The sequence below is a fragment of the Xiphophorus hellerii genome, chromosome 13 (assembly GCF_003331165.1).
Source record: "Xiphophorus hellerii strain 12219 chromosome 13, Xiphophorus_hellerii-4.1, whole genome shotgun sequence".
NCBI lineage: Eukaryota > Metazoa > Chordata > Actinopteri > Cyprinodontiformes > Poeciliidae > Xiphophorus > Xiphophorus hellerii.
Genome location: NC_045684.1, coordinates 8,722,460 through 8,749,765, shown reverse-complemented (window position 1 = coordinate 8,749,765; position 27,306 = coordinate 8,722,460). Strand labels below are relative to the sequence as shown.

General features: G+C 36.1%; 4 protein-coding genes and 1 long non-coding RNA gene across 7 annotated transcripts; 1 reads left to right on the top strand and 4 right to left on the bottom strand.

The window, feature by feature from the left end:
* The first annotated feature begins 1,565 nt into the window (after nucleotides 1–1,565).
* Nucleotides 1,566–2,430, top strand: LOC116731049 (uncharacterized). Its single transcript, XR_004341505.1, has 3 exons — nucleotides 1,566–1,671; nucleotides 1,767–1,891; nucleotides 2,077–2,430. It is a non-coding gene; the product is annotated as an uncharacterized LOC116731049 (long non-coding RNA).
* A 2,449-nt stretch (nucleotides 2,431–4,879) lies between these two features.
* On the bottom strand, nucleotides 4,880–25,979 carry LOC116730877 (gastrula zinc finger protein XlCGF57.1-like). Of its 2 annotated transcripts, XM_032580420.1 has the most exons (3): nucleotides 25,695–25,974; nucleotides 23,998–25,027; nucleotides 4,880–5,180 (listed from the first exon to the last, which is right to left on the bottom strand). In XM_032580420.1, exons 1-3 carry the CDS (start codon nucleotides 25,849–25,851, stop codon nucleotides 5,036–5,038), a joined length of 1,332 nt encoding a protein of 443 aa, XP_032436311.1. In that variant the 5' UTR covers nucleotides 25,852–25,974; the 3' UTR covers nucleotides 4,880–5,035. The 2 variants fall into 2 exon arrangements, with proteins under 2 accessions (XP_032436311.1, XP_032436310.1); XM_032580419.1 differs by lacking the exon at nucleotides 4,880–5,180 and having other exon boundaries at nucleotides 23,120–25,027; nucleotides 25,695–25,979.
* On the bottom strand, nucleotides 5,207–6,310 carry LOC116730965 (gastrula zinc finger protein XlCGF8.2DB-like; the record flags this gene model as incomplete). Its single annotated transcript, XM_032580540.1, has 2 exons — nucleotides 5,207–5,601; nucleotides 5,686–6,310. Coding segments are annotated over 2 exons (1,020 nt in total), but the record flags the coding sequence as incomplete, so codon positions are not given.
* Nucleotides 12,584–17,336, bottom strand: LOC116730894 (gastrula zinc finger protein XlCGF57.1-like). The gene is made up of 2 exons (XM_032580453.1): nucleotides 17,051–17,336; nucleotides 12,584–15,703 (listed from the first exon to the last, which is right to left on the bottom strand). The coding sequence occupies exons 1-2, from the start codon at nucleotides 17,217–17,219 to the stop codon at nucleotides 14,379–14,381; spliced, it is 1,494 nt and encodes a 497-aa protein (XP_032436344.1). The 5' UTR covers nucleotides 17,220–17,336; the 3' UTR covers nucleotides 12,584–14,378.
* LOC116730911 (gastrula zinc finger protein XlCGF8.2DB-like) lies at nucleotides 18,406–21,945 on the bottom strand. Of its 2 annotated transcripts, none has more exons than XM_032580477.1 (2): nucleotides 21,695–21,945; nucleotides 18,406–20,068 (listed from the first exon to the last, which is right to left on the bottom strand). In XM_032580477.1, exons 1-2 carry the CDS (start codon nucleotides 21,852–21,854, stop codon nucleotides 18,969–18,971), a joined length of 1,260 nt encoding a protein of 419 aa, XP_032436368.1. In that variant the 5' UTR covers nucleotides 21,855–21,945; the 3' UTR covers nucleotides 18,406–18,968. The 2 variants fall into 2 exon arrangements, with proteins under 2 accessions (XP_032436368.1, XP_032436369.1); XM_032580478.1 differs by having other exon boundaries at nucleotides 21,681–21,817.
* Nucleotides 25,980–27,306: the final 1,327 nt, after the last annotated feature.

Genomic DNA, 27,306 nt, shown 5'->3' with positions numbered 1-27,306 from the left:
TGTTGCACTGTGAGGTTAATCTACCTTTATTGTATTGTTCCTGGGGTAGTCTTGGGATTCTGGGGGCGTATTTTCCCTGGATCCTGGCTGAACCCTGAGACTTGGGTTCTGCTCAGTATGTAGTCTGGATTTGGGGCCGGTTCATGCACTGCATGTTTGCACTGTGGATTTTCAACATGGTTTTGGGCTCTTTATGCCACGTCTTGTCCTCAGTTGTGAGGTGGATCGCAGTGGGGTGGTGGTGGTCCTGTGTCTGGATGATCCAGCAGTCTCTGTGTGGGTCTGTCAGGGTTGGGGTCGCTGAGCTCTCATTATGTTGGACTTCACAACAACCATCGTCTTGTACCAGGTTAGGATTGGCTTTTTTACTTATCACTTGGCGGCTGGGATGTTTATGGACCTGTGAGGGGCTGCTTCCTTTTTCACAGTTGGTGCGTTGGCTTTTCTGTAGCATCCTTCCTACTGGTGGTGTAGTCGGCAAGTTGAGAGTATTGTGTTTTTGGCTTATTTGTGCATGAAGTGGTGAACGTGCTTGTGTTGGCTGGTGTTTGCATTTTAATTGGCCCCTTTTATAAAATAAATTTATAAATACACATAAAAATAATTTGAACATAAAAAGACAGTAATCTAAATGCGCAGCAGAAAAGAGCCAATAATTACAGCTTTAAACTTCCAGATTATGTTTTTCCAGTGGTTTAACTTGAATTGAATACTTTGACAAGAGCAGTTTCAGTACTGTGATGTTGACAGAAGCCTGATTGATGGACATCAAAACAGTTGTTCAGGGCTAGAAAACCTTTTATCTGTTGAAAAATAATTTTTTCTAACATTTTTGCCAAAAAAGGTACATTTGATATTGGTTGATGATTGTTTAGAATGGATGAGTCTAGATTATGTTTTTTGAGAAGTGGTTTATCCACCGCAGTCTTTAAAACCTGAGGGAAGACTCCAGAGGAGAGTGACTTATTAATTTTTTGTAAAAGATCAGGAGCAAAAACATCGGAGACCTTTAGGAATAAACTTGTGGGTATAAAGTCAAGGGAACAGTTTCATGAGAAAGGTTTGTTATTTATTTAACACCTGTGTGGGGCATGGGCATTATTCTTTTCAATGTATGTCTATTTAACACATATTTTACACATTTGTGGTAAGTAAAAAGAGTCATCCATTGTATTTTCATTAATATGTTTCATACTAATCACATGATCCATATCAACAAACTGTTAGTTTTAAAAAAAAATCCAGCTAATTACAGAATTAGGCTCTAAATCTTGCCTCGTTTTTTCAGTCATTGAACGATTTTGCCTGCCACCTGAAGGCAAAGTTACATACAAACAGGTACTGAAGTTGACGAAGAAATATTCAGTGACCTCCTTAGACAAGGCAATGTGGTACTGACAGTTTTCTGCTATGATGGTGAGATACCAAAGCAAATTAAATCAACTGTTATACAGATTTTACCAAAGAATGTCACTGATGTCTATTGTCTCTTTCTTCAGAGTTCTCAGAATGATCATCTGCTTCTGAGTCTGACTCGATCTTCGACTCAAATGCATCAACATCAACAATACTAATGGATGAGATACCACGCAAGAAGCAAAAACCTGAGAATCCTAATAACTCAGTGTCTGCTAAGAATGTAACAATATTTTTTGTCTGCTAACACATCTAGTAAGTACCTAGATATATCTGAAGATAGTTGACTGTTCAGAGTACTCATAAAGTTCTGATATTATATCTGAAAACTTTTATAAATTTGTCCTCAGGCTATGACCAAGAAACGGCCTCGCTGTTACTTCTCTTACATCTCCTTCCACCGCAACCAGGAGGACAGAAGTCTCCAAAAATCAGTGCAAGTGATGCAGTTGAGAGACTTGTTGTCTTTCATAAGGTAATTGAAATTTAAAATATGCAAAATTATCTGTCTATTTCCTTTTATAGACATGCATAAATACAGATGTTTGAATGACAGCTTTGAAGATGTCTGGGCATACTTACATTTATTTTCGATGTAACGTGTATCGTAAAGCTGTATGTTTTGTTTCTTATGTTTGGTGTATATCTTTTTAATTTTAGTCATGCTGCAGTTTAGAGGAGCATCTCCGGGGTCAACAGGGTCTGCAGCCATACCTCCTTGCTGTTGGGCGTCAGAGAAGCAAGATTGACAGCTTCTACATCGTCATGGATAAGTGCCTCATCCCATGCCAGACAAACGGTTCTCTTGGAGCATTTGATGAGCTATTCAAAGCACATTTTGTGAACATTGTCTTTTCTCCTATTCTCCCTATGGGTATGACGATATATTTGAAGCATTTGATTGTTGAACACCATAAACTCTTTAAGTTCTTATATTCACATCAAAATTTGATACCTAAGCATCATTTTATGATCCACTATCCATCTTCCATTAGGAAAATAGGTCCATTGTTACATATGTTGTCTATGAGGTTTGAGGCTAAACACAAAATGTTTAAAGAATATTTCAAAAACTTTAAAAATATAACCAAATCACTTGCGAAAAAGCATCAGATGGCCACAGCTTATCATTGGGAAACAATAAGTATTAAAGAAAATGAGCATGGGCCTCTCAAACCATTTTCACTTAAAGATGAAGATGTGGTCAACAAAGAAATGCTTCAAATGATTTCATCAGGAGATGTTTTCTCAACCAGCTGGGTTAGAGTTGAGGGTGTTGAATACAGACCAGGACTTGCTGTTTGCAGCACAATTCAAGATGAGATGCCAGTGTTTTGTCAGATAAGTGATGTACTTTTAGTTGACAATACCTTTCTTTTGTTATCTAAACAGCTATTCACAGAAACATTTGATGATCATCATCATGCTTTCAGGATTGTTCAAAGTGAAGAATTTAGTAAAGAAAACTTAAATTTCATAAGACTTTTGATATTCAAAACTCTTATGGCGTTTCTAATGAATGCTTGTTCATCGTACCACAATTTGAAATGTTGGAAACACAGCTGCAAAAATAAAGTGTTCAAAATTGATGTACTTGTGTCAAATGTTTTTTCTTAATAATTATTATAATTAATCATAATCATAAAGTAACTTTTTTTGGAGTAAATAACACTTGAAAGTGTTAAATCAACACTAAAAGTGGTACAATTTGTTCTTGGATCAGTGTTATCCATTATATGGATGAACCCTGTTTTGTGAGTTAAATAAGTAACTCTGATAAAGTGTTAAAATTTTAACTATATTGAAAGTGTTAATTTAACTCTGAAGAGTGTGGACTATATAAACACTGAAAAAGTGTTAAAATCCACTCTGTGGGAGTTAAATTAACACTGGGCTTTTTGCTGGGATCCTAGGTAAGTCCTGTTTGGTGGAAAATATAGTTAATTGTTTCCTAACAACAGACACAGAGGAGTTCACTGTCTCCCTTATTTTCACCGTTTTATTAATGAAAAAGGTGGTCAATTTGTCACAGGCCTCAGAGGAGAAACATTTACAGTTAACAGAAGAAGGTGGATTTGTCAATCTGTCAAGAATCAAGAACAGAGCACGAGAGTTGTTGGCAGAGGTAGAGATGACATTTGGAAAAAAAAAACTCTTGCATTTCTCAGTTTATCTTTGAAGATATCTAAATGGGTTTGTACTTTAGTTTTACGCCACCGACGTTCTGCTTTCCGGGACTCTTTTTTTTCCCCCCTTTCTAACTGACTCAAAATTTCTCCAAGGTGGTTTACGTTTCCCAGAGATTACTTTTGTAGTAACAGGAGCAATGGTGTCAATAACCTTCTGAATTGTAAAAATAAACTTGTCTGTTAAATCACTCAGAGAAGTACAGGAGTGTATAGCAGTTGAAGGAACAGCCTGAATAAATCGATCGGCAGTAGTTTCTGTAATGCATCTTTTTGAAATAACTTGTGTATGGTTGTCTTTTTGAGCAGGGCAGACTGATAGAAGCTGCTACACAATCGGCGCCATCGGACCTTTGACTAACAGCAGGCAAGGCAGGTTTGGTGCCTTGCTCAAGGACTCAACAACTGAGATGGATGTGGGGAGTTTGAACCGGCAACCCATCAGTTACAGGAACCACAGTGGCTACAACCAGTTTAGCTGTAGTACCACCATCTACTGGGTTCAAGTATGAGGCACAACATACACTAAAGGAAAACTCAAAACTTTTAATCTTCAATGAAATGTTACACTGTAACTTCTTTCTAAAATACATATATAAATACACATAAAAATTGTTTCAACATAAATGCATGCAGCAAAAAAGAGCAAAATATTACAGCTAAAACTAGAGAAAAAAAGCAAAATATTAAAAATAATCACATGTACTTTGTGCAATCAATGCATGAAAATTAGTTTGTGGTGAATCTTGCATTTTCTTTAAAGTACAAATGCGTTTTCTTTCATTTGAAAAGATTTTAATTAGGTAGAGTAAAACTGGTTACAATAATTTGAAAGAAATCTCATTTTACTTTAAAGACAAAACTATCACAAATACGTTTTTGCAGATGTTTTGAAAACACTCAATTCTGTACATCCTATTGTTGATTTAAAAAACTTTTAAAATAAACCCCACTAACTCTCTATGGTACAGAATAATACAAATCAATCCCTCAAGTCCAATCATGTGAGAATGTTCTGGAAGGGAGTCCATGTCCGGTCAAACTCTGTTAATGCATGAAATAGTCAGTGGGCCCCCAAGCCTTTTCATCTATCAGCATCAGTACTGGCACTCCTCAGGGCTGTGTGCTGAGCCCTCTGCTCTTCATGTTGTACACACACAACATACAGTTTGACATAAACAGTAAGTTAATACAATAACATGCAGTTTATCATTATTGTTTTTTGATACAGAATATACCAAAAAGAACAAGAAAGCATCTCTGAAGGAAAATGTGTCATGGTTGCACATCTCCAAGTATCCAAATGATCACATTTAACAAATACAACAATTTTCAGCTTTATAGACATGAAACCCCTCCAGTCTTTCATTCTAGTTTTAAACCAAATCAGTTCTATAGTGAACCTCAATATAGGACATGTATGGAAAATACTTCTACTGCTTTTCACCTGTGTGACGCCTCAAGTGGTGAATTAAACTCACCTTGTGACGAAAACTTTCTCCACAGGTCACACATGAAAACGGCTTTTCACCAGTGTGAATCTTCATGTGCTGAGTTAAAACCTGTTTTTGACTAAAACTTTTTCCACAGTTCACACATGAAAACGGCTTTTCACCAGTATGAATCAACATGTGCTTACTTAAGTCCTGTTTTTGACAAAAACTTTTTCCACAGTTCACACATGAAAACGGCTTTTCACCAGTGTGAATCTTCATGTGCTGAGATAAATTACCTTTTTGACAAAAACTTTTTCCACAGGTCACACATGAAAACGGCTTTTCACCAGTGTGAATCTTCATGTGCCGAGTTAAAACCTGTTTTTGACTAAAACTTTTTCCACAGTTCACACATGAAAACGGCTTTTCACCAGTATGAATCATCATGTGCTTACTTAAGTCCTGTTTTTGACAAAAACTTTTTCCACAGTTCACACATGAAAACGGCTTTTCACCAGTGTGAATCATCATGTGCTCAGTTAACTGCTGTTTTTGACTAAAACCTTTTCCACATTTCACACATGAAAATGGCATTTCACCAGTGTGAATCATCATGTGCAGAGTAAAATCCTGTTTTTGACAAAAACTTTTTCCACAGGTCACACATGAAAACGGCTTTTCACCAGTGTGAATCATCATGTGCAGAGTCAAATGCTGTTTTCGACTAAAACTTTTTCCACAGTTCACACATGAAAACGGCTTTTCACCAGTGTGAATCATCATGTGCTCAGTTAAACTCTGTTTTTGACTAAAACTTTTTCCACAGTTCACACATGAAAACGGCTTTTCACCAGTGTGAATCATCATGTGCTGAGTTAAATGCTGTTTGTGACTAAAACTTTTACCACAGTTCACACATGAAAACGGCTTTTCACCTGTGTGAATCATCATATGCTCAGTTAAATGCTGTTTTCGACTAAAACTTTTTCTACAGTTCACACATGAAAACGGCTTTTCACCAGTGTGAATCATCATGTGCTGAGTTAAATGCTGTTTTCGACTAAAACTTTTTTCACAGTTCACACATGAAAACGGCTTTTCACCAGTGTGTATCATCATGTGCTCAGTTAAATGCTGTTTTCGACTAAAACTTTTTCTACAGTTCACACATGAAAACGGCTTTTCACCAGTATGAATCATCATGTGCCGAGTTAAATCCCGTTTTTGACTAAAACTTTTTCCACAGTTCACACATGAAAACGGCTTTTCACCCGTATGAGTTCTCATGTGAGCATCAAAATCAGATTTGAAAGTCAAACGCTTTTTACAGATGACACATGAGAAAGGTTTTCTTCTTTCCTGATTTTGGTTCTCAGCTTCAGCAGCTTCCTGGAAGATGACTTGGTTCCTGTTTGGTTCTGATTCAGTGTGGTCTGTTTGCTCATCAACAGGAATCAACATGCAGGTATCAGTCTCCTGTTTTAATTCAATCTGTTCTTCAGCCTGACTGCAGTAAACTTCTTTCTCTTCCACTTTTATCTGCTGGTGTTTCAGATCCTCCTGCTCTTCTTTTATCTGATGATCTTCAGGCTCTTCCTGTTCTTGTTTCACCTGCACAGGTTCTAACTCCTCCTGGTCCAGAGTGGATCTCCTCTCCAGGTTATAAACGTTACACTTCAGGGAATCTGGAGAAGAAAACAGAGAAAAAGAGTAATTGTTAACTTTACTGAAGTAAATCGTTTAAGGCAGAAATGAACAAAAAACCATTTGAAAATTCAAGAGCGTAGACAGAGATATAGATGAATCGACATATCCAGCTGACATTTGGAGAATTCTCAAATGAACGGATTTTAAACAAATACTATAAATTATATTCAAATTTAATTTTAGTCCACTTTTTTAAAAGCCCTGAGGAACTCCATCCAATCATTCGACTCATGAGCCGATGCACCGCGGTGCTTCATTTGCTCTACTGTGACATCAACTGGACAATATATGTAAAATAAGCAACATGAAAACATGAAGCTTTACAATGAATAAACAAGTTTAAAATGTTTGTGATTCTGATACATAAATTCTGATTAATTTGGTTGTATGAAACAATGGCTGGATCAAAAAGAAAACTAGAAACAAATAGAAAAGAGAGAGTTGTGATTGGCTTGTTACTCGCTATGTCACCAGGCACAATGATTTATTATTTAAAAATAAAAACTTTAACTGCTCAGGTTTAGGTGAGTTCTCTGTCTTACCCGCTTCATTACTCAACACATCACTAATGTAAAGTTTGATCTTTGTTATTTGCTTGTCAAACTGGAAAAAATAAACTATAAAAGCAATTTTCAAGTTGTTTGGACATTCAACTTCTTTTATTTATGTAACTGTTTGGTGTATTAGTTGAAAAATGTGTTTACATGAAGTAGCTGTAAATTCCCACCCATATTGGGCCCATGAATGCACCTTTGCCCATACGTCATTGTGCCCCTTTTCCCCATAGACTATAAATAAACGCCTCATGGACCGCTCTTGCCTATTGTTACTGAAGAGATTTAAGGCGGCCATCTTGGAGCGGTCGACCGTTCCACTCAGCTTTATGTTTAACAGACTCAATGACGTATCAGCGCATTTATCAATCATAACTCGCTAAATACTAAACAGATATTTACCAATTTTTCTGTAAACCTTATTAAAAGGTTAGCAACATTTACAAGGAAATGATTTTTAAAGTATTTTTGAATGACTGATATAAGGTTGAGCATATTTAACTATTCTTAGTGGGGAAAACAGAATAGAGTCAGAATAGAATGTGTTGATATTTCTGTATTATGATTATTTTACAAAGCACACAACCAGTCATAATTTTTTGTTATATGTTATTTAGTAATATCAATACATATTCATATAAATATACAAACACAAAATAATACAATCAGAGAGAAATAAAGATGCTTAAATAATTATTAATGCTGAATAATATGCATTAAACTACACATATTTATATGGACGTGCGTATATACATAATATCTATATAGGTTTTATTCATGTTTTCCAGCTGAGGAGGAGCTTAAGAGAGATTCAGCAGCTGAGATTCATCAGTGCAGTGAATCCGTCTCTCCTTAAAGACATTCCCCACTTCTTCCTCACATGGTCTTTATGAAACATTCAAAACAAAAACAGGAGCTATTTTACTTTAGACAGAGTGAAAGAATTTCATATAAATAAGAGTCTTTGCCACTTTGTGTGGAATAATCTAAATCAATGTTAGGGAATATTTAAAACTTTTTAAGATTTACAAAATCTCGGTTAGCCTTCATAGCGGGGCTGAACCCCGGTATTACACTAAGCTGATAGCTAATATTAGCTGTTGTTTTGTCAGTGGACATAAATACAGTATAGTAATATTCTAATCACAAAATATAAACTGTAATATGTCCATCTTACTTGTGAAACGTTATCGTCCGAGATCTCGCGTCTTTAGTCTGTCGATCTGAACACAAATATCTGGCAGTGCTGAGGCATCTTCTGCTGTTTTGGTTTAGCCAAGTAGGAGGGACGACCGCTCCAAGATGGCCGCCGTATTTCCTACGCCAGAGCAGCCATGCGGGGTCTACTCATTATGTTATGTCTATGCTTTTCCCCACCTTCACTTCCGGTTCACAGCATTGTCGGGCTTATTAGTGCAGATAGGCACCGAGTGTGGCAGCCAAGCTATGAGTGTTGTTGTGTGCAGTTGGATGTCTGTCGGATGAGCGCTGGCGCCGCAGGATCATCAATATATGTGCTGCTGGTAGGATAAATGGATTTTTGATGTGTCACTTATGGCTGGTTCTGTGTAACGTCAGTGTCGCTTTTTATATTGTTGCTACTAGGCCTGTCACGATAACAAATTTTGCTGAACGATTAATCGTCTCAAAAATTATTGCGATAAACGATAATATTGTTTGAAGACCATTTTACACTGATTTAATGGAAATGACGTAATAATGCATGCGATTTTCTGCCAAAGATAGATACACTTTATTTTCAAAAGAACATTTAACACTGGAACTGATGAACAAAACAAAACAACCAAAACCATAAATAACATGGATTCTCAGTCTCCATTAATAAAAAATCTACTTGAACAAAAATTAAACAACATAAAGCCAAAGTGGAAATAAATACTGCATTCAACCAAAAGAGTGCAGATTATAAAGTCTGTATATCATGTTGCCCTATAGTAATAATTAGATTTAAATAGAGAAGATGGGCACATCGACTACCCGATGCAATAGTTCACACTACACAATCCCCCCCCTCTCCATACGACAATTTTAGAACGTTGATCGTTCTCTAAGATTGTCGCTTGCGATTTCGTAACCGATCATCCTGTAGTGTGTGGTGTGTGCTACTAATTTGGTTTGCAGTTGTTTTAAGTCTCAGACTGCTCCTAGTGTTTGTTCTGGGTTGCTGTGCTTCATTGGGTTTTAAATTAGAATAATAAAGTCTATTTTTAATATTATAAAAGTACGTATAAATAAAATATATTTTGTATACTACTTCTGTTTCATAATTTTAAGCCAGACTTGCCTGGGTACTTTTAATAGGGAGAGCCTAGGCCACTTGATATTATTTGAAACTCCACGTCGTCTGTCACGATCCGGGTTTTCTCATGTGTTACACCTACGTATGAAACATCACCTCAATGCAGCAGTGGCTTGTTGATTGGACTTTTATATGAGGTTTAGTTTGACAGATAATAACACCTCTATTATTGTTTCATGCTGTTTGCATTGCAAGGCTTTACTAGCTTATATATGCACGTTCCAATTAGTAATTACCTGAGATCATTGGATGAAGCTGAAGTTGGTTTCCGATTCCAGCTTCTGATTCAGGAAATGGCTAAAGGGCGAGTCCACTTAATTTTTCACTACCTTCCACATCTTTAATAGAGTCTAGTTTAAAAACTACAACAGTTTAGTTTTTAAACTGTTGTAAAACTAAACAACAGTTTAGTTGTTTAGTTTTCTAACCTGGACTGGGTTAATCTGCTCTCACAGCAGAATATTTATAACCATGTTTCTGATTTGTGAAACTTCAATAAAGGTTGATTTCACCACTTTTTAATCTCTGTTATAGTATAACTGCTCAAACTCCCAAACTACCATAACACCTAAACTCTTGAAACCTGGACAAGATTATTTTCAACTAACAGCAGAATATTTAAAACCATCTTTGTGATTTGTGAAACTTTTATCCGATTTGTGGAACTTCAATAAAATGCCATTTTTACCCATCTTTGCATCCAGCTCATATTAAAACTGGTCTAATGCCAAAACTACAACAACTACGTATTTCAAACTTGGACTAGATTATTCTTCTCTAATAGCAGAATATTTTAATTCATGTTTGGGATTTGTGAAACTTCACTAAAGTTTAGATTACTATTCACACTTGTTCCATGCAGTTTTTTAAAATTCCAATTCAATTCTAATTCAAAATCACTTTATTAATCCTAATGGGAAATTAAATGTTGGTGTTACTCATGAATTCTTCCAAGAGTTATTGTAGATGGAGATGGTTGTTGGAAGGAAAGATCTTCTGCAGCCGTCTGTTACATAAAGTTTCACAAATCAGAAAAAAGTTTCACAAATCCCAAACCAACTTCAGCTTCGTGTAGTTAAAGGAGGAAAAGCCATAAAAAAGGTTTTTGGCTCCATTTTATTTCTACATTAATAAGCCATTTTCACAGCGTAATTGTGATTCCTGCGTTCATTTACCGGTTAACAAAACATTTATACGGGAAAAGAACATTTACTAAAATGATCCTCATACAGAAAGGTGCAGACATTTAGACCTTAACCTGCATCCAAACGCTGCTGGTTCCTACCTATTCGGTGTAAGATTATCTGGGGCCTCCGGGAGAAATCCAGCAGTCTGCGATGATCATCCATCTCTTCCTCCGACTTGACGATGATTTCTTTAAACTCTGTGAATGTTTCTTCAGCAGCAGTTAACGGCTCGTTGATAAACTCGTTCAAGCTGGACTGAAGATATTTTTAGAGAAACTGGAAACAGACCACGTGCCGTCCTCTTTGTCTTTGTCGGGGTTTTTTTCTTCTTCTTTTGATTTCTATTGGCGGATGGCTACCAACTTATGGTGCATTTACCGCCACCTACCAAACTGGAGTGTGGTCATCAATGATCTCAGAGGGAATAAAATAAAACACACCTCAATGGTATGCACGAATGTGCAAATTCACATCCATACACCCTCCTCCCCCCATATATATATATATATATATATATATATATATATATATATATATATATATATATATATATATATATATATATATATATATATATATATATATAACAAATACATATATTATAACAAATACAAATAACCATATGGATCCCAGCAGAACTATATATATATATATATATATATATATATATATATATAACAAATACATATATTATAACAAATACAAATAACCATATGGATCCCAGCAGAACTATATATATATATATATATATATATATATATATATATATATATATATATATATATATATATATATATATATATATATATATATGATTAAATAACCCAGTGTTTTAAAAAAAATCTAATTAATAATTAATTGATTTAGCAGAATTTATTTCCTGAAAGATTTATCATAGAAAATCCTATTTTCTTTCTATTTAGTATTGAATTTAAGTGCTGACGTTCCTCTGAATACATTCTAATAAAACATGTTCCACTGTTTCCATCTGATTACAATAATTACAAGTCCCTATTTCATGTTTCCCTATTCTGAAAAGAGAACTATTAAGTCCAGTATGACCAATTCTAAGTCGAGATAAGACTACCTCTTCTTTCCGTCTTCCATTCATACAACTCTTAACTCCCACAGTCTTTTAAATTTTATATAAATCTCTTCCAGTGTAATGATTAGCCCAGTGATCCTGCCAAACCTTAAAGATTTCATTTGAAATAATAGATTTACCCCCACTTTTGCTGAAAGGAATACTTAAGTTAATAATATCTGATTCCAGGGCCTGTTTAGCTAATATATCTACTTCTTCATTTCATGAGCAGGAACCCAGACAAATCGAACAAAACATTTCTTATTATGTAAACTATATATAATAAACTATAATAGCAATTTTTTTTACATTTTTTAGACTTTGAACATCTTTTATCTATGTCACTGGGTGGTGTATTAGTTGAAAACGGTGTTTACATGAAGTAGCTGTAAATTCCCACCCATATTGGGCCCATGAATGCATCTTTGCCCATACGTCATTACGATAACGTTATGACAAAAGCGAAAGATGCACTTTAAGGGTAAGATCCTATTTTTCAGGGTTACTATAATTTAATTTCCAAAGAGGTTACTTAGCACAATCCTAAAAAACTTTAAGCATCCTCCGTTCACTTAAAAAATGTACTTTTATTCTTAACATATTTTACAGACTTCACTTCTGCCTTTTACAGATCCCACTTCACTTTTTAAGACATTTTTATGCCCTTCTTAATAAAAAAAGTCGACTAATGTGAAAAATAAAATCAGTTTATTGATCATAGGAGGAATTGAATTTGTTTACACTTTGTTCTCAATGTACACACATTTGAAATATAAGTATATAGACATGGTTACTTTTGTTTTTGCGCTTTAATTAAACTAACAGATTCAGATAATCAAAATAATTTTAATGCCGGAATGAGAAAACCTTATTACATTATGAAAAGCACATTTCAATTTATTAAAGGAAAAAGTAAATCAATGCAATTGGAATCAGTTTATTTATTTATTCCGATTCACAACACGTTTCAAGGTACTTAAAAAATAAAATGAAATTAAAGCCGCACAGCGGCGCCAAGCGGCCCTCGCAGCTCAGCGACGCTCCGGCCTATCGGCCACCGACCGCACCGCCGCCCGCCAGCCACCAGAAGCTCACGCATTTTCCCCGCCCGTCCACCAGGCGATACACATGAATGCGTTTGGCAGCCTCCCCGACGACTCACAAAAAATCTGGAGCGGATCAGTCGATGCAGCGAGGAGATAAAGCTCATGCCAGTTTGGTTGGTTTAGTTTGAAACCAATCAATCAAAATCCCTATTAGGAGTTCGATCAAATACGAAGGCTGTAAACGGCAAAAATAGGGTCAAAATCGGACCTTCAATCCAAAATGGCCGACTTCCTGTGATACTTGCACTATGACATTAATTGTAAATTCTGAGCGTCTTAGTGAGCTCTACAACTGTACCGAATTTCATGTCTCTACGATGAAGTAAGGGAATAGCAATGGGTCTTTTGAAAATTACTAGGTGGCGCCGTTGAGCCATTTTTTGTGTGCAATTTTTGCGACGACCTTAAAATTCAACATTTTTAAACAGGCTTGACGCGTCCGCCAAGTTTGGTGAGTTTTTGAATATGATAAAGCCTCCAAAAAGGCCCCCAAAGAGGGAGGCAGAATCGTAATAATAAACAGCATGAAAACAATAGGCCTTCGCAGCGCTTTGCTGCAAAGGCCTAATTAGTGGAGTCATACATGTCACAACCATTCACTATAACTGGGAATTAGTATTTAAGTTTAACGTCACCACTGAAAAATTTTGGTCCCCTTTGTGCTGCAGAAACATTTTAATTCTGCAATGTCGGAGGCTTTTCAAGTTTGGACAGCATGTTTAAGATCATCCTATAGTATCCGAATTGGATTTGAGTCCACAGTTTGGGTAGCACACTGCAAAACCTTATCTTGTTGAAGTTACTTGAGAAACCGTCTTGTGGAAAGATTTCAACCAATGCAACCAAATTTTACACAGGTAGATTAAGCTTGTTTGTAGACTTGATTGGGCAAAGATTCTCAGTTATGTCAGATTCTTTCTGTCCGTCTGCAGTCTGACTCTAAACAGAAATGTAAACTGTGAGTTTTCCATTTGTACCTGGAAATGTAATAACACAAACAGACAACCGAGTTTTCCTAAAGAAACCTGAATGTTAATCAGCTGGATAACATAGTTGTTGTGCAACTACATGCACAACAAAAGACATACCTTACAAGGTGGACAAGTAACTTCAAAAACATCAATTCAACATATTAAATTGTCATAACTTTACAAAAATGCTTTAAACCTTCCACTGTTTCATATTTTATAAACACTGCATTGGAAATTATTAGGAGAACAGTTTATCTAATCTAAGTCAGCTTTAGACTTTTTCCTAAAAGTCTAGGCTGGGGTGGTGAGTTTTTTACATAACTTTGCATACGTACAGTTATGTGTATGTGCACATTTGTGTGTTTTATAACAGATCTTTCCAGTTTTGGTTGAACGTTTTTTGGAAGACTTCTATTCTGTGTGAGTTTTCATGTGTAAATTCAAATTACTTTTTAGGCTAAACGTTTTATTACACGTGTTGCATGAGAAAGGCTTCTCACCCGTGTGAATCCTCATGTGATCTGTTAAATGAGTTCTTTGAAGGAACCCTTTTCCACAAGTCATACACAAAAAAGGCCTATCACCTGTGTGAATCCTCATATGATCCGTTAAATGAGTCTTTTGAAGAAAACTTTTACCACAGGTCAAACAGGAGAAAGGCCTTTCGCCCGTGTGAGTACGGAGGTGTTTGTTTAAAAGACTTTTGATAGTGAAACTTTTTCCACAGGTCAGACATGGAAAGGGCTTCTCTCCTGTGTGAGTTCTCATGTGACAAGTTAAATTTCCTTTTTGACTGTAACTTTTTCCACAGGTCACACATGAGAAAGGCTTTTCACCTGTGTGGCTTCTTATGTGTAGTTGTAACTGACTTCTTTGAGTGAAACCCTTTCCACAGACGCTACACGAGAACGGCATCTCACCTGTGTGGATTCTCATGTGATAAATCAAATTACCTTTCTGATTAAAGCTTTTTCCACAAGTCATACACAGGAATGGCTTCTCACCTGTGTGGATTCTGACGTGTATATTCAAACTGCTTTTGAACCTAAATGTTTTCCCACAGGTCAAGCATGAGAAAGGCTTCTCATCTGTGTGAGTTGTAGAGTGATGAGTTAGATGAGTTTTTTGAGTAAAACCTTTTCCACATATTGAACATGAGAAAGGCCTTTCACCAGTGTGAACTCTCACATGGTTGGTCAAAAAACGTTTTTGAGAAAAATTTTTTCCACAAGTCAGACATGAGAAAGACTTTTCCTTTGTGTGATTTTCCATGCTTTGAGACAAAAGACTATTGTGAGGACTAAATTCAGCACAAATTTCACAAGAACACACACTGTTATTATGTTGGCATCTCTTGCTTTGTATTTGCTCTTCTTCATCTGTCTCTGATTCTGAGTCTTCATCACTGCTTCCTTCCTGATGCTGGATCTCTGTTTCAGACGGATCCTGAGAGATGACCTGGTTCCAGTTTGGTTCCAGTTCAATGTGGTATTTTTCCTCATTCCAAAGAGTCACCATAACGGTCTCAGTCTCCTGCTTCAGCTCAAACCGTGCTTCATCATGACTGATGCAGAGTTCATCCTCTTCCTCTTTAATCTCTAGATGTTCTAGCTCATTCTGCTCGTCTTTGATCTGCAAAGGTTCTGGTTCCTCCTGGTCCACTGGGAGGCTCCTCTCGTGGTCCCCAAGCTGCTGGCCAACAAGAACCTCCTCCTTCTCAACATAATGCAGTGAATCTGAAGAAGCAAACAGAAAAGAAAACAGCTTATGTTGTGGAATAAAAATTAATTTTACCAAAAACTGTCAGTTGAAATCACTCAATCAGGTTTATTCATATATTGCGCACAATATATGCTTGTCAATAATCAATCAATAATGAAGCAGGTCTGGATGAATAGCTCTGCCAGGCAGAGTCAACACATGAGTTTTATACTAAGGTAAGGAATCCAAAACACGGGGCGAGACAGTCTGGTTCTGATGCAGCTGTAGAAAACAACTTCCAACCTTGTACATGTAACCCAAACAGTCATTTTGGTGAGAGTGTTATATATATAAAAAAAAGCATTTAATATAACATGATCAGCAGATGTTAACTTATAGTAATTTTCCACCACACTTATTATCCAAGTAAAATAAAAGCCCTTACAAAAATCTGCACAATATTTTGGGACTGTTGTGTGCCAATAGTCTGTGGGGCTGAGCTGACAGCAGAGACACATCTTATGCTTCATTTAATAACTCGGCAGCCAACTGTATCAACATAACGTCAAACATTCACTGTTTACAACTCAGTGAATGTAAGCAGTAGCTCAACGGTCTGGCTCTGTCAGCCACTTCTCCTGTAATGCAACCAGGTAAGATCAGTGCAAGTAAGCAAAGTTAATCATGATGCCACAACTACAAATGACCGTTATGTATTTAAGAGCAGAAAACCTACTCAGTTGCACATTCCTTGCATCATGGAAGGTATTTTTCAAGTTATAATCTCATAATTACTGTACAGTATATTCTTAATGTTTGTTTTTGTTTACATTTGATATATTTTAATTGTTTTTTATATCTTAGTGTGATCCTACATGCTGTTGTTACACCTGAATTATATTTTATATATGAAGGATTTGTCCCATGGGTGAGAAAAAAAAAGAAGAAAATCTGACAATCTATAAAAATATTTTAAAAAGACAGAATTCTGAGAAAAATATTCTTAAAATTTTGGTTAAATTCATATGAACCAATTGAAACGTGAGTCTCCTCTCTGACATGATGTTTATAACCAATAGATCGTAAACACCTGCACCGCAGAGCTCTAACACCGTAATACACCATATATGAGCGGCGCTTAATTTCAGCCCATTGCGACCGTTGGCTTGCCTGACCGCAAATGAAAAACGATTTGTAGATTGACTTTAGAAAAGGCAAAACCTGGTAAACAAGAAATGGCTTGGACGAAATGAAATGGATAACGCCAGAAAACGTACGTGACTGGTCTGTAATACGTAAACCTCAAAAATTTACTGCAAACCGCATAAATGATCTCTAAATCCTCTCATCAGGTAAATGTTTGCACTCCTGGTGTTTCATACCTATTTGGTGAACGATTATCTGGGGTATCCGGTTGACATCCAGCAGTCTGCGCTCACCATCGATCTCTTCCTCGGACTTTACGATTATTTCCTTAAGCTCCGTGAATGTTTCTTCGGCATGAGTTAATTCATCGTCACTAATCTCTTCCTTACATCTCGGTGAAGACATTTTGATTATAGATACCCATAAATTCAGCTCAGACGCCACAACGGGACTCAAAATGACACCAGACAAAGATAAGCTAACACCGTTAGCATCTCAGTTGGAGGATTCTTCTTCTTCTTCCTCTTCTATTTTTGTGAATTATTGCCACCCCATGGATGAATCATGTATCACAATGACTTTACAGCATGTCTATGTCAAAAACTATTTTAATACGGACCGATCCTGCCAAAATTATAAATAAATAAATACACATTTAAGGAAGCAAAACCATAAATAGCTAATTAATTTCTACACTTATTTAGTTATGTTGAATTTTATGTCATCTATTGTCAAATTTGGCAGGATAAGTCCTCCTCATTTTAAGGTCCATGTTTTCCTGAAATAAATACACCATAACTTTAAAACTGAAAAACCAAAACAGCCTGAAATAAATTGTCTGAACTCACACCCACCTGCATTATGCTGGTTAGTCTTCATGGGTCTTTCAGTTTACTGCAAACAACATGTTGAAAATTACATAATATACTGTACATACAAGCACAGATGAACAAAATCAGCTGTAAACCTAAATATACCATCTCTTATGAACCACCAAATAACACAAAGTAATGATTTTTATTATTTATTTGTATGTTTCATAAATAAAACTCTACAAATACAACTGGTCTCCAGTACAATGCTGTGATTGTTCTGTTACGTGCTGTAAAGCAAAGTTACATACGTAGATTTGTTAATGATGTCATCATCAACTTACTTGCACTCAACAACCAAGATGTAAAACGCGACTTATTTACAAACCTTTACACATTTACCTCTGAACTCTTCATGATGTCACATCCAGTTTAAGTTTGCTCACGTTGCAAAGTGGGAACCAGTGGATTAACTGTTAGTAGCAATGCAAATCAATACCTTTGTCAGTAAGTGCATGTCATTTTTACACTATTGTAAAATTTTGTTTAAATTCAGACTCCAGCTTCTAACCTGGGAATTCTCAAATATATTAATTTAATTAATTCAACAAGAAAACGCCGCCATTACTGAGCAAACAACTGCAGTGGAGTAGAGAAAGTATTTACACCATTACAGATTCCTTCTGCTTTTTCTCTTCCTGTCACACTTGAATGTTTTAAATCAAAACAAAAATCAGAAACATGTAACTTGAAAAAAATAACAAAAATAGCTTTTTTAAAAGTTTTATCTGAGTGCATCAAATAAAGAGGGAAAAAAATATTCAAATCAAATTGACATTTCATGAAAAAGGTATTTGCTACCGAGACCTAAATTTCGTCATGCGATACCAGATGAATTTCAGTTTCAAATTTTTTTTCCTTTTGAACAAACTTTACGGAACCAATTTTGCTCCGTAGTTGCTGATCCATTCATGTTGAACTTTAGCAGGAGAGACAGTTTTTACAGGAAGAAGCTGGTGTTTATTTAGATATGCTTGAATTTGTTAAATATGACCTAATGTCACTCTAAAGTGAACCTCTGTGTGTGTGTAAGAGCAAACAGTAGTTTTATTCTTTCCTTATAGCTCTTACTGTGAGTTCAACACAAGATTGTTCTGAAGACCCGTCCATTCATTAGAGATGTAAACATTGTTCAGACACGGATGCTACGGATTTTTACATTTCAGTAACCAAGAAGCAAAATTAGAAAAAATATGTGAGGGGATGATTTAAAGTTCACAGCTGTATAAAATGCTTCTTATCTCCTTAAACTGAGACACTTCCCACAGGTCACACAGGACGTCTATCTTGTGTGAATTCTCACGTGTTTTTTTAAACGACTTCTTCGACTGAAGGTTTTTCCACAGGTGCTACATGGAAACGGCCTCTCACCTGTGTGAATTCGCATGTGAACTGTCAAATGGCCTTTCTGACTGTAACTTTTTCCACATGTCAGACATGAAAATGGCTTCTCACCTGTGTGAGTTCTCATGTGATCAGTTAGGTGACCTTTGTGGCTGTAACTTTTCCCACAGGTCACGCATGAAAAAGGTCGGTCACCCGTGTGACTTCTCATGTGAAGCGTTACTTGACTTCTTTGACTGAAACTTTTACCGCAGGTCACACATGAGAAAGGCTTCTCGCCCGTGTGGATTCTCAAGTGCTGCTTTAGATTGCTTTTTAGATTAAAAGATTTATCACAAGCGTTGCACGGAAACGGTTTCTCACCTGTGTGAATTCTCATGTGATCCGTCAACTTATGTTTGAGAGTGAAACTTTTTCCACAGGTCAGACATGAGAAGGGCTTTTCGCCTGTGTGGATTCTCAGGTGATTGTTCACAATACTTTCTCGACTGAAACATTTTCCACAAAACTTGCATGAGAAAGGCTTCTCACCTGTGTGCGTTCTCATGTGGTAGATCAAGTGAGTCTTTTGAGAAAACAATTTATCACACATCGTACATGAATACAGATTTTTATCTTTGTGCGTTTTCTTCTGCTCTTTTTGTTTTAATTTGTCAGAATTGTTATCATACCCTCTGGTTTTCTGACATCTGTTATTTTGTTTCGGTTCTTCATCGCTGCTTATTTCTGTGTCTTCATCATTGCTTTCTTCCTGATTTCGGTCCTCAGCATCACAGCCGTCCCGAGAGACGAGTTGCTCCCTGTTTGGTTCGGGTTCACTGCAGCTTATTTCTACACTGGTAGGAGATGCAGGAAAGGTTTTCATCTCCTGCTTCTTCACCACAAGTTGTTCTTCATCCTGATTGATGCAGAGCTCATTCTCTTCTTCTTTTATCTGCAGATGTTGTAGCTCACTCGGTTCTTCTTTCATTGTCAGGGGCTCTGGCTCCTCCTGGTCAGAAAAATCCTCCTCCTTCTTAATATCATGATGTTGAAGGTCTAAACAAGCAAACAGACATGAAACTGATTACTTGTCCAACTTATCCCCAAAACAACAAACGATTTAACGCCAATTAAATTCAAACCTAAAATAACCAAACTTTGTGATGCTGACAAACAAAAATTCACAAAAAAAGAAAATTGTCTAAAATAAAAACATGGACTGCATATTATGTTAAGACTGGATGCACAGTTGCTTCTGTATCTGCATCATGTCATCTCTTCACTTTTCTCTTTCTTTAAATCGTCAGTTTGTTTCGCTTAAACCTTTACAAGTAAGCATTCTGTTGCTCATTTTGGAAAATCTTGTCCTTTGCCGTTGTTCTCGCTTTCTATGTTAAAAGTATTTCCCTATTCCAAAACTTTTTCCGTGCCAAACTCCTTCCTCTAACCCTCACTGGATCCACTTTGGTCTGATTTATTAACATAAAGAGATCCAAATGAAGAGCAAATTCTGCATTTCACTCAGTGTGCTGCTGCAGAGGCTGGTGTGGAAATGGAAATTGATGTTGTGATTTAAACAAGCCAGAAAAACGAGAGCAAAATGCACATTTCTTTCACCTGCAAATATTGATAAAATGCGCAAAATCTCAGACAAAATTTTACTCTTTTTCAAAATCTTTTGGGACAACAAAAATTATGTCTATTCACAAAATGCAAGAATAAAAACAAGAGATCAATTTTAAAATCAGTAGTTAAACGACATTTACAAAGCATTTCGTAGAGCTCCACAAATCTCTCCTCCAACCATAAAAGAGTTAACTGAGCTTTTCCTAACTTAAAACTTATATGTAAGGCATAATATAAGCAATGTGACAGGTTTACTTTGTAATACCTAAAAAGGTAATACATTAAAACAACTATTTTAAACAAGTTTCTGATAGCAGGGAAGAAAAACTGAGTAAAAGAATTGTTGACTGAATTTGTCCTCTTTAAACAGATTTAGAGAAGTTTCTGAAATATTTACATATTGTAGACAATATATATTTTAACATGCAAGTATTTATAAAATGATATTTTTTTATTCATGTTAGTTTCCCTCTATGTCAATTCATATCCCTAATTTCTAGGTGTGTATTTCATTTAAATATTTTTACAAATAAGCATAACAAAGCTCAAGTATCTCTCCTAATTCAATTCCTTTTCTGATGATTTTGCCTTATTTGCTGTTTTTACATTTGTTTTGGCTGATTATTACGTAGCATGATTAAACTCCCTATTTGAACTGATTTCCAGAATAACCAACGTGTATTTTATTGCCTTGTAGAGTCGCAAAGCTTGAAGGTCACAGATGCAACAGCAGCACAGAAACAGTACCGATACCGTAATACACAGTGTACAGGCGCTGCTAACGTATAGAGACAAACGGTCGGGTAGCTTGGTCGCTCTTTTGCCTCCCTCTTTCAAAAACTCCAGTGTAAAGGCGTTGCTTACAGTACTGAATAATTATATTATTAAAAAAAACAACCAAAAATATGAAATACTTCAGCTTTGAGTCCGTATAACCACAGCTTATGTAATTGGATGTTCTCTATTGCTCTAAAATGAAATTTAAACGGCATCAAACAACATTCAGACCCACGATCTGATCGGTAAAATGACATTACCGCACCTGGACCTTCGTACCTGTACGTTTTACGATCAGTTGGGTTTTCTCGCTGAAATCCAAGCTGTCGTCGATCTCTTCCTCTGATTTTACAATGATTTCTTTAATGTCTGTCAATGTTTCTTCAGCAGGAGGTGACGGCTCGTTGGTGAACTCTCTCTGAGATGAAAGCGAAGACATAGTTGCTCCAGATAGTCATTTACGCAGCTCAAGCAAAAAATGTAAACAAAACTGGCTAACAGCTCCGTTAGCTTCCGTTGTTTCATTACGTGACGCACCGGAAGTACGTCATTCTCAGTTAGCTGAAATCCAACAGCCTGCATTACTGCCATCTTCTGGAGAAACTCGGTATTACCTGTTTTCCAAACGACCCCAGAAATATGCAGAGGTGGAAATAACTACATTCACCTAAATGACCTTTTGGGAAAAAAAAAATAAAATAAATATATATATATATATATATATATATATATATATATATATATTTATTTATTTATTTTTTTTTTTTTTTTGATCCGTGTGTGTATATATATACACACACACACACTTCCAGGAGTACTTTCAGTACACCATCCCTTTTACTTTTAATTGAGTAATAAAAATAAAATGGAGTATTGCTCCTCTTACTTGAGTAGGATTTCTGGACACTACCCACTGTGAGTAACTTCACTGAATGAAGAATAAACGTGTTTTCACCAAAAATGCACCAAGCCCAGACATAGTAAACACCATAAACCTTGTTCTACCATGTATACACTACCTACTGTACATATTAGTTTTATATATTTTTATATTGAAAGGTTTTGATTTGATAAAGCATTTCTTATGCCTGAATTTTGTTTTGCTATTGTGTCATTTTCATTGTCAGATACCAGAATTTGTTTCAGGGAAAAATTTAAATAAATATTTATCGCATGTTCTGGTCAGATAGGCACTTAGGTACATTTTTATCAAATACTGCTTTGCTTTTGCTTCAGTTTGGGTAACACTTTACTTTTATTAACACATTATTCACAGACAATAAACACTCATATCATATCAAACACTCATATCAAAGGTTCAGGAATCCAAATAATCTGTTTAAGCAGCGTCATGAGGTGGAGCATCTTGACCCAGTTCTCACTTATTGTGCTTTGTCTGACTTTGTAGTCATGCCAGACATCCTACAATGGTGTAAAGTGTACCTGGGTTGCACATAATTAGTGCATTATGTCTTGACATTTGCACAAAGCAGGATAAGAACCTTTTAAATATAGATTTTCATACATATTATTTTAACTTTCCTACCTTAGAGCTAATGTATGATCTTGTGCTTGTGAATGTGACAAACTGGATTTGTTTCTGCTTTCTAAATCTAATGACAGGCAGTTGTGGTGCCTAACCTCCACAAATACTGGGTGTCCATTTTTTTGCCTTCTGAAAAGAATAAAAGCAGACACAATACATGTAGAAAATGGTATGTTTTGCTTTAAAAAACATCTTTAATTTATTAAAAAACTGCAAGCATTGTACACTATTAAATACATTACATGCTTAAAAATGTTTAGACATTTATGAAGGTATTTTTGCAATATTTGTTTTTAAATGTGAAGCTTTTTTACGTTTTGGTTACTTCAGGTTCTAAAAACGTGCCCAAGCTCCTAGATATTAAAAAACTTCAAAGCATTCACCAAATTACATCTTCTCATCTGTGTGAGTTCGCATGTGACAAATCAAATGAGCCCTTTGCCTGAAAGTATTTCCACAGGACAAACATGAGAAAGGCTTCTCACCTGTGTGGGTTCTCATGTGAACTGTTAAAAAGCTTTTCCGAGTGAAACATTTTTCACAGGTAGAACATGTGAAAGGCTTCTCACCAGTGTGAACCCTTAGATGAACTGTTAAAAAGCTTTTGCGAGTAAACTGTTTTCCACATGTGTTACACAAGAAAGGCTTCTCACCTGTGTGGCTTCTCAAATGAGATTTGAAAATATCTTTTTTGCTGAAACTTTTTCCACAAGTAATACATGAAAACGGTTTCTCAAGCGAGTGTATTCTCATGTGATACGTTAAGCTACTTTTTTGAATATAACTTTTCCCACAGATTTTACATGTGAAAGGTTTCTCACCTGTGTGAGTTCTTAGGTGAGTATTAAAACTTTTTTTTTGGCTGAATGATTTTCCACAGGTGATGCATGAAAAAGGCATCTCACCTGTGTGAATTTTCAGATGAGTTGTAAAGTTTTCTATCTTACAGAAATTTTTTCCACAAGTTACACAGTGGAACGACTTTTCACATGCGTGATTTTTTGTGTGATATATTAAATTGCCTTTCAAACTAAAACTCTTTCCACAATTTATGCATGAAAAAGGTTTTTCACCTGTGTGACTTCTCATGTGATAAGTTAAACTACTTTTTTGACCAAAACATTTTCCACAAAGAATACACGAAAAAGGCTTCTCCCCTGTGTGACTTCTGTTGTGATAAGCTAATTGACCCTTCTGGCTAAAATTCTTTCCACAGACCACACAGGAGAAAGGCTTCTCATCTGCATGAATTCTCATGTGAATCGTTAAATGGCTCTTTTGACTGAAGCTTTTTTCACAAATGCTACACACAAAGGGTTTCTCGCCTGTGTGAGTTCTCATGTGATCAGTTAAATGACCCTTTTGTCTGTAACATTTTCCACAGATTGTACATGAAAAGGGCTTCTCACCTGTATGAGTTCTCAGATGTCTAATAAACGTGCTGTTATGAAAAAATGTTTCATTACATGTTTTACAAGAATACCTGCTCTTACCTAAAGATATTTTTTTAACGCTTTTTTGTTTTGCATTGTCAACGTTGTTTTTATGCTCTCTGGTTTTCTGAAGTCTTTTATTTTGTTTTGGTAATTCTCCTCTTGTTGATTCTGAATCCTCTGGCATTCTTCCTTCCTGGTTCTGAGCTTCAGGAAGATCACAGGAGTTGTGTTGGTTCCTGTTTGGTGCTGATTCACTGCAGCATTTTTCCTCGTTAGTCAGCGTTGCCGTTAAGGTATCAGTCTGCTCTTTCAGCAAAAGCTGTTCTTCATCTTGTCCCACAAAGCCAGGATGAAATTCTTTCTCTTCCTCTTTTATCTGCACACACAGTATTTCCTCCTGCTCCTCTTTAATCGGGAGATGTTCCAGATCGTCCTGGTCTTCTTTTATTTGAAGATTTTCTGGTTCTCCTTGCTCCTCTTTTATCTGGTGATGCATTAGTTCCTCAGACTCCTGTTTTATTTGTGGACCTTGTAGTTCCTTCTGGTCTAAACCAGAGGTCAACTCCTGGATACGCTGGTACTGGTCATTAAAAATCTTCTCCCCCTGAAAATCGTAATGTTGAGGCAGGTCTGGAGAAAGAGAAAGAAAAGCAAAAAATAAAAGCTTAAAAAAGTAAGTAAAATACAGCAAAAGTTATATTAATTCATTAGTGCATCTGAAGACTATTTTCTCAGTTTTATTTAGTCCATATGTCTGCAACCTGGCTCTTACATCAGTACATAAAAATGATAACTTCAGTAGTTCAGCATCAAATTTCCACAACAAAATGACATTAAAGTACTGGTAATGTTTACTATTTTATTTCTTATTATATTCTTCCTTATTTCTTAATAATATTTTCTTATTATTAGACGTAAAACTATATGGAAACATCAACACCCCTTATCAGTGTAAAATATTTCTGTTCAGGTTTGAGCTGTCAGACTGATGAAAATTTCAAGCTGCATACCGTTATTGTACAATTTTATGTACAAAGAACATTTTAAATAAATATAAAAAAGGTCAATTGTTGTGGTTTCTTAACATTTTAATGATCAGTCCATGTATTGTAACTTTCTAGCTAAGCTCCTTCTGCAACAAGTTCCTACAAACAGAAAGTCGGTGGAATAGCCCTTTAATCCAGCTCGACATCAGTCGTAAAACTCCGTGTAGAAGCGCAACAGATACGGAAACACAATCAGCTTGACACGACAATTATCTCCTTAGTAAAACGTTATAATCGCTTGTGTCTCATGCCTGTTTGTTGTGAGGTGATCCGAGGAGTCCGGGTTAAATCCAGCAGTCCACTCTGACCATCCGTCTCTTCCTCGGACTTGACGATGATTTCTTCAAACTCTGAAGATGTTTCTTCGGCAGGATTTAGCTGCTCGTTCTGGAGCTGAACTGAAGACATGTTTTACTACAAACACTCACATATTCAGCCCGCAAACCTTTCTCGTTTTCAAGTTCGCTAGAGCTGAAGGAAAGCTAACGCTGCTCATGTTATGTTTTGGCTTTTCCATGTGTCACACTGATGCGCTACGGAAGAAACCGTAACGTCGTTTAGTTCCGCTTTGAATGTTGACTGCACTTATAAAGGACCCGTCTAACTTTGGCTGAAAAATATAAACTTAAACAACCAAGACGAGTCGAGACAACGTTTTATGGATTGTGTGGTGAACAGCACTTTTCCTTCATGTATTACACGATGTTATGAGAGCAGCAGACAAACACTGCACTCCACAGAAAAATAATTATTTAAATCACTTGAATCGTTTCTAAAAGTGCATGGTCCCCATACTATCAACAACCTTACACAAAATATCACGTAGTCACAAAACTTGCTAATATAATATTAACACTTTACACTTTCTAAATAAGAGACAATTCAGTTTAATCCAATTCCGATGTAATATAACATTCCTTCATCATCTCCACAGATTTAGCTAATTTGCTAACCCATTATTATTATTATTATTATTATTATTATTATTATTATTATTATTATTATTATTATTATTATTATTATTACTAATAATAATGGTCAGTTTGAGTTATTCTGATGCTAATTCTACATTTTATTCTCATTGAAGCTGTTTTTTACTTGAGGTGATTTCTTTAATTTTGGGAGTTGGGCTAATACTTGTGAAACCGGTCTTATGTAACTTTGTGAAGGTCTAAAAATAAGTCATTGTTTCATTTTGTTTTGCCGTCAGAGAGGACGGCAAACCAGACCGACCCACCAGGTTATGTCTGCAGGTGTGTGATTACCTACAGTCCTATGGAAACTTTATTGCTAAATTTAACAACTTCCAGACAAAAACATTTCCATCCATCCATCCATCCATCCATCTTCTTCCGCTTATCCGAGGTCGGGTCGCGGGGGTAGCAGCTTCAGAAGGGAGGCCCAGACTTCCCTCTCCCCAGACATTTCAGATGCCAAATCGTCAGTTCAGTGATCAGTCAGTCAGAGACCTGATCGTTGCAATCGGACTAGTTTTACTCTTTCATGTTATGAAAATGCTTTACTTTTGAACATGGCACTGTAAAAAAAGAGGATAATTTAATGCTAGCTTTGGACAAAACGTTTGGCTCTTTCCTCTTTTTAATCTTCCCGGGATCCTCGGCGAGTGACGTTCTCCGTGGACGACGTGCAGCGACAAGGAAACCACAACACTGCGTGTTGACGTCACAGATCACAGAGTTTAATCTCATACAAAGCAATAAACAAACAAAGCTGCAGAGGAACAGAGATATGCATTCTTTACCTTGAGAGGAAAAATAGAAAAAGAAAAATAAAATAAAAGACAAAGACGCGTCCTTGGAGAAAACTGCTGCAAAAAAGCAAAATAGTGGCAATTTTCTGAAT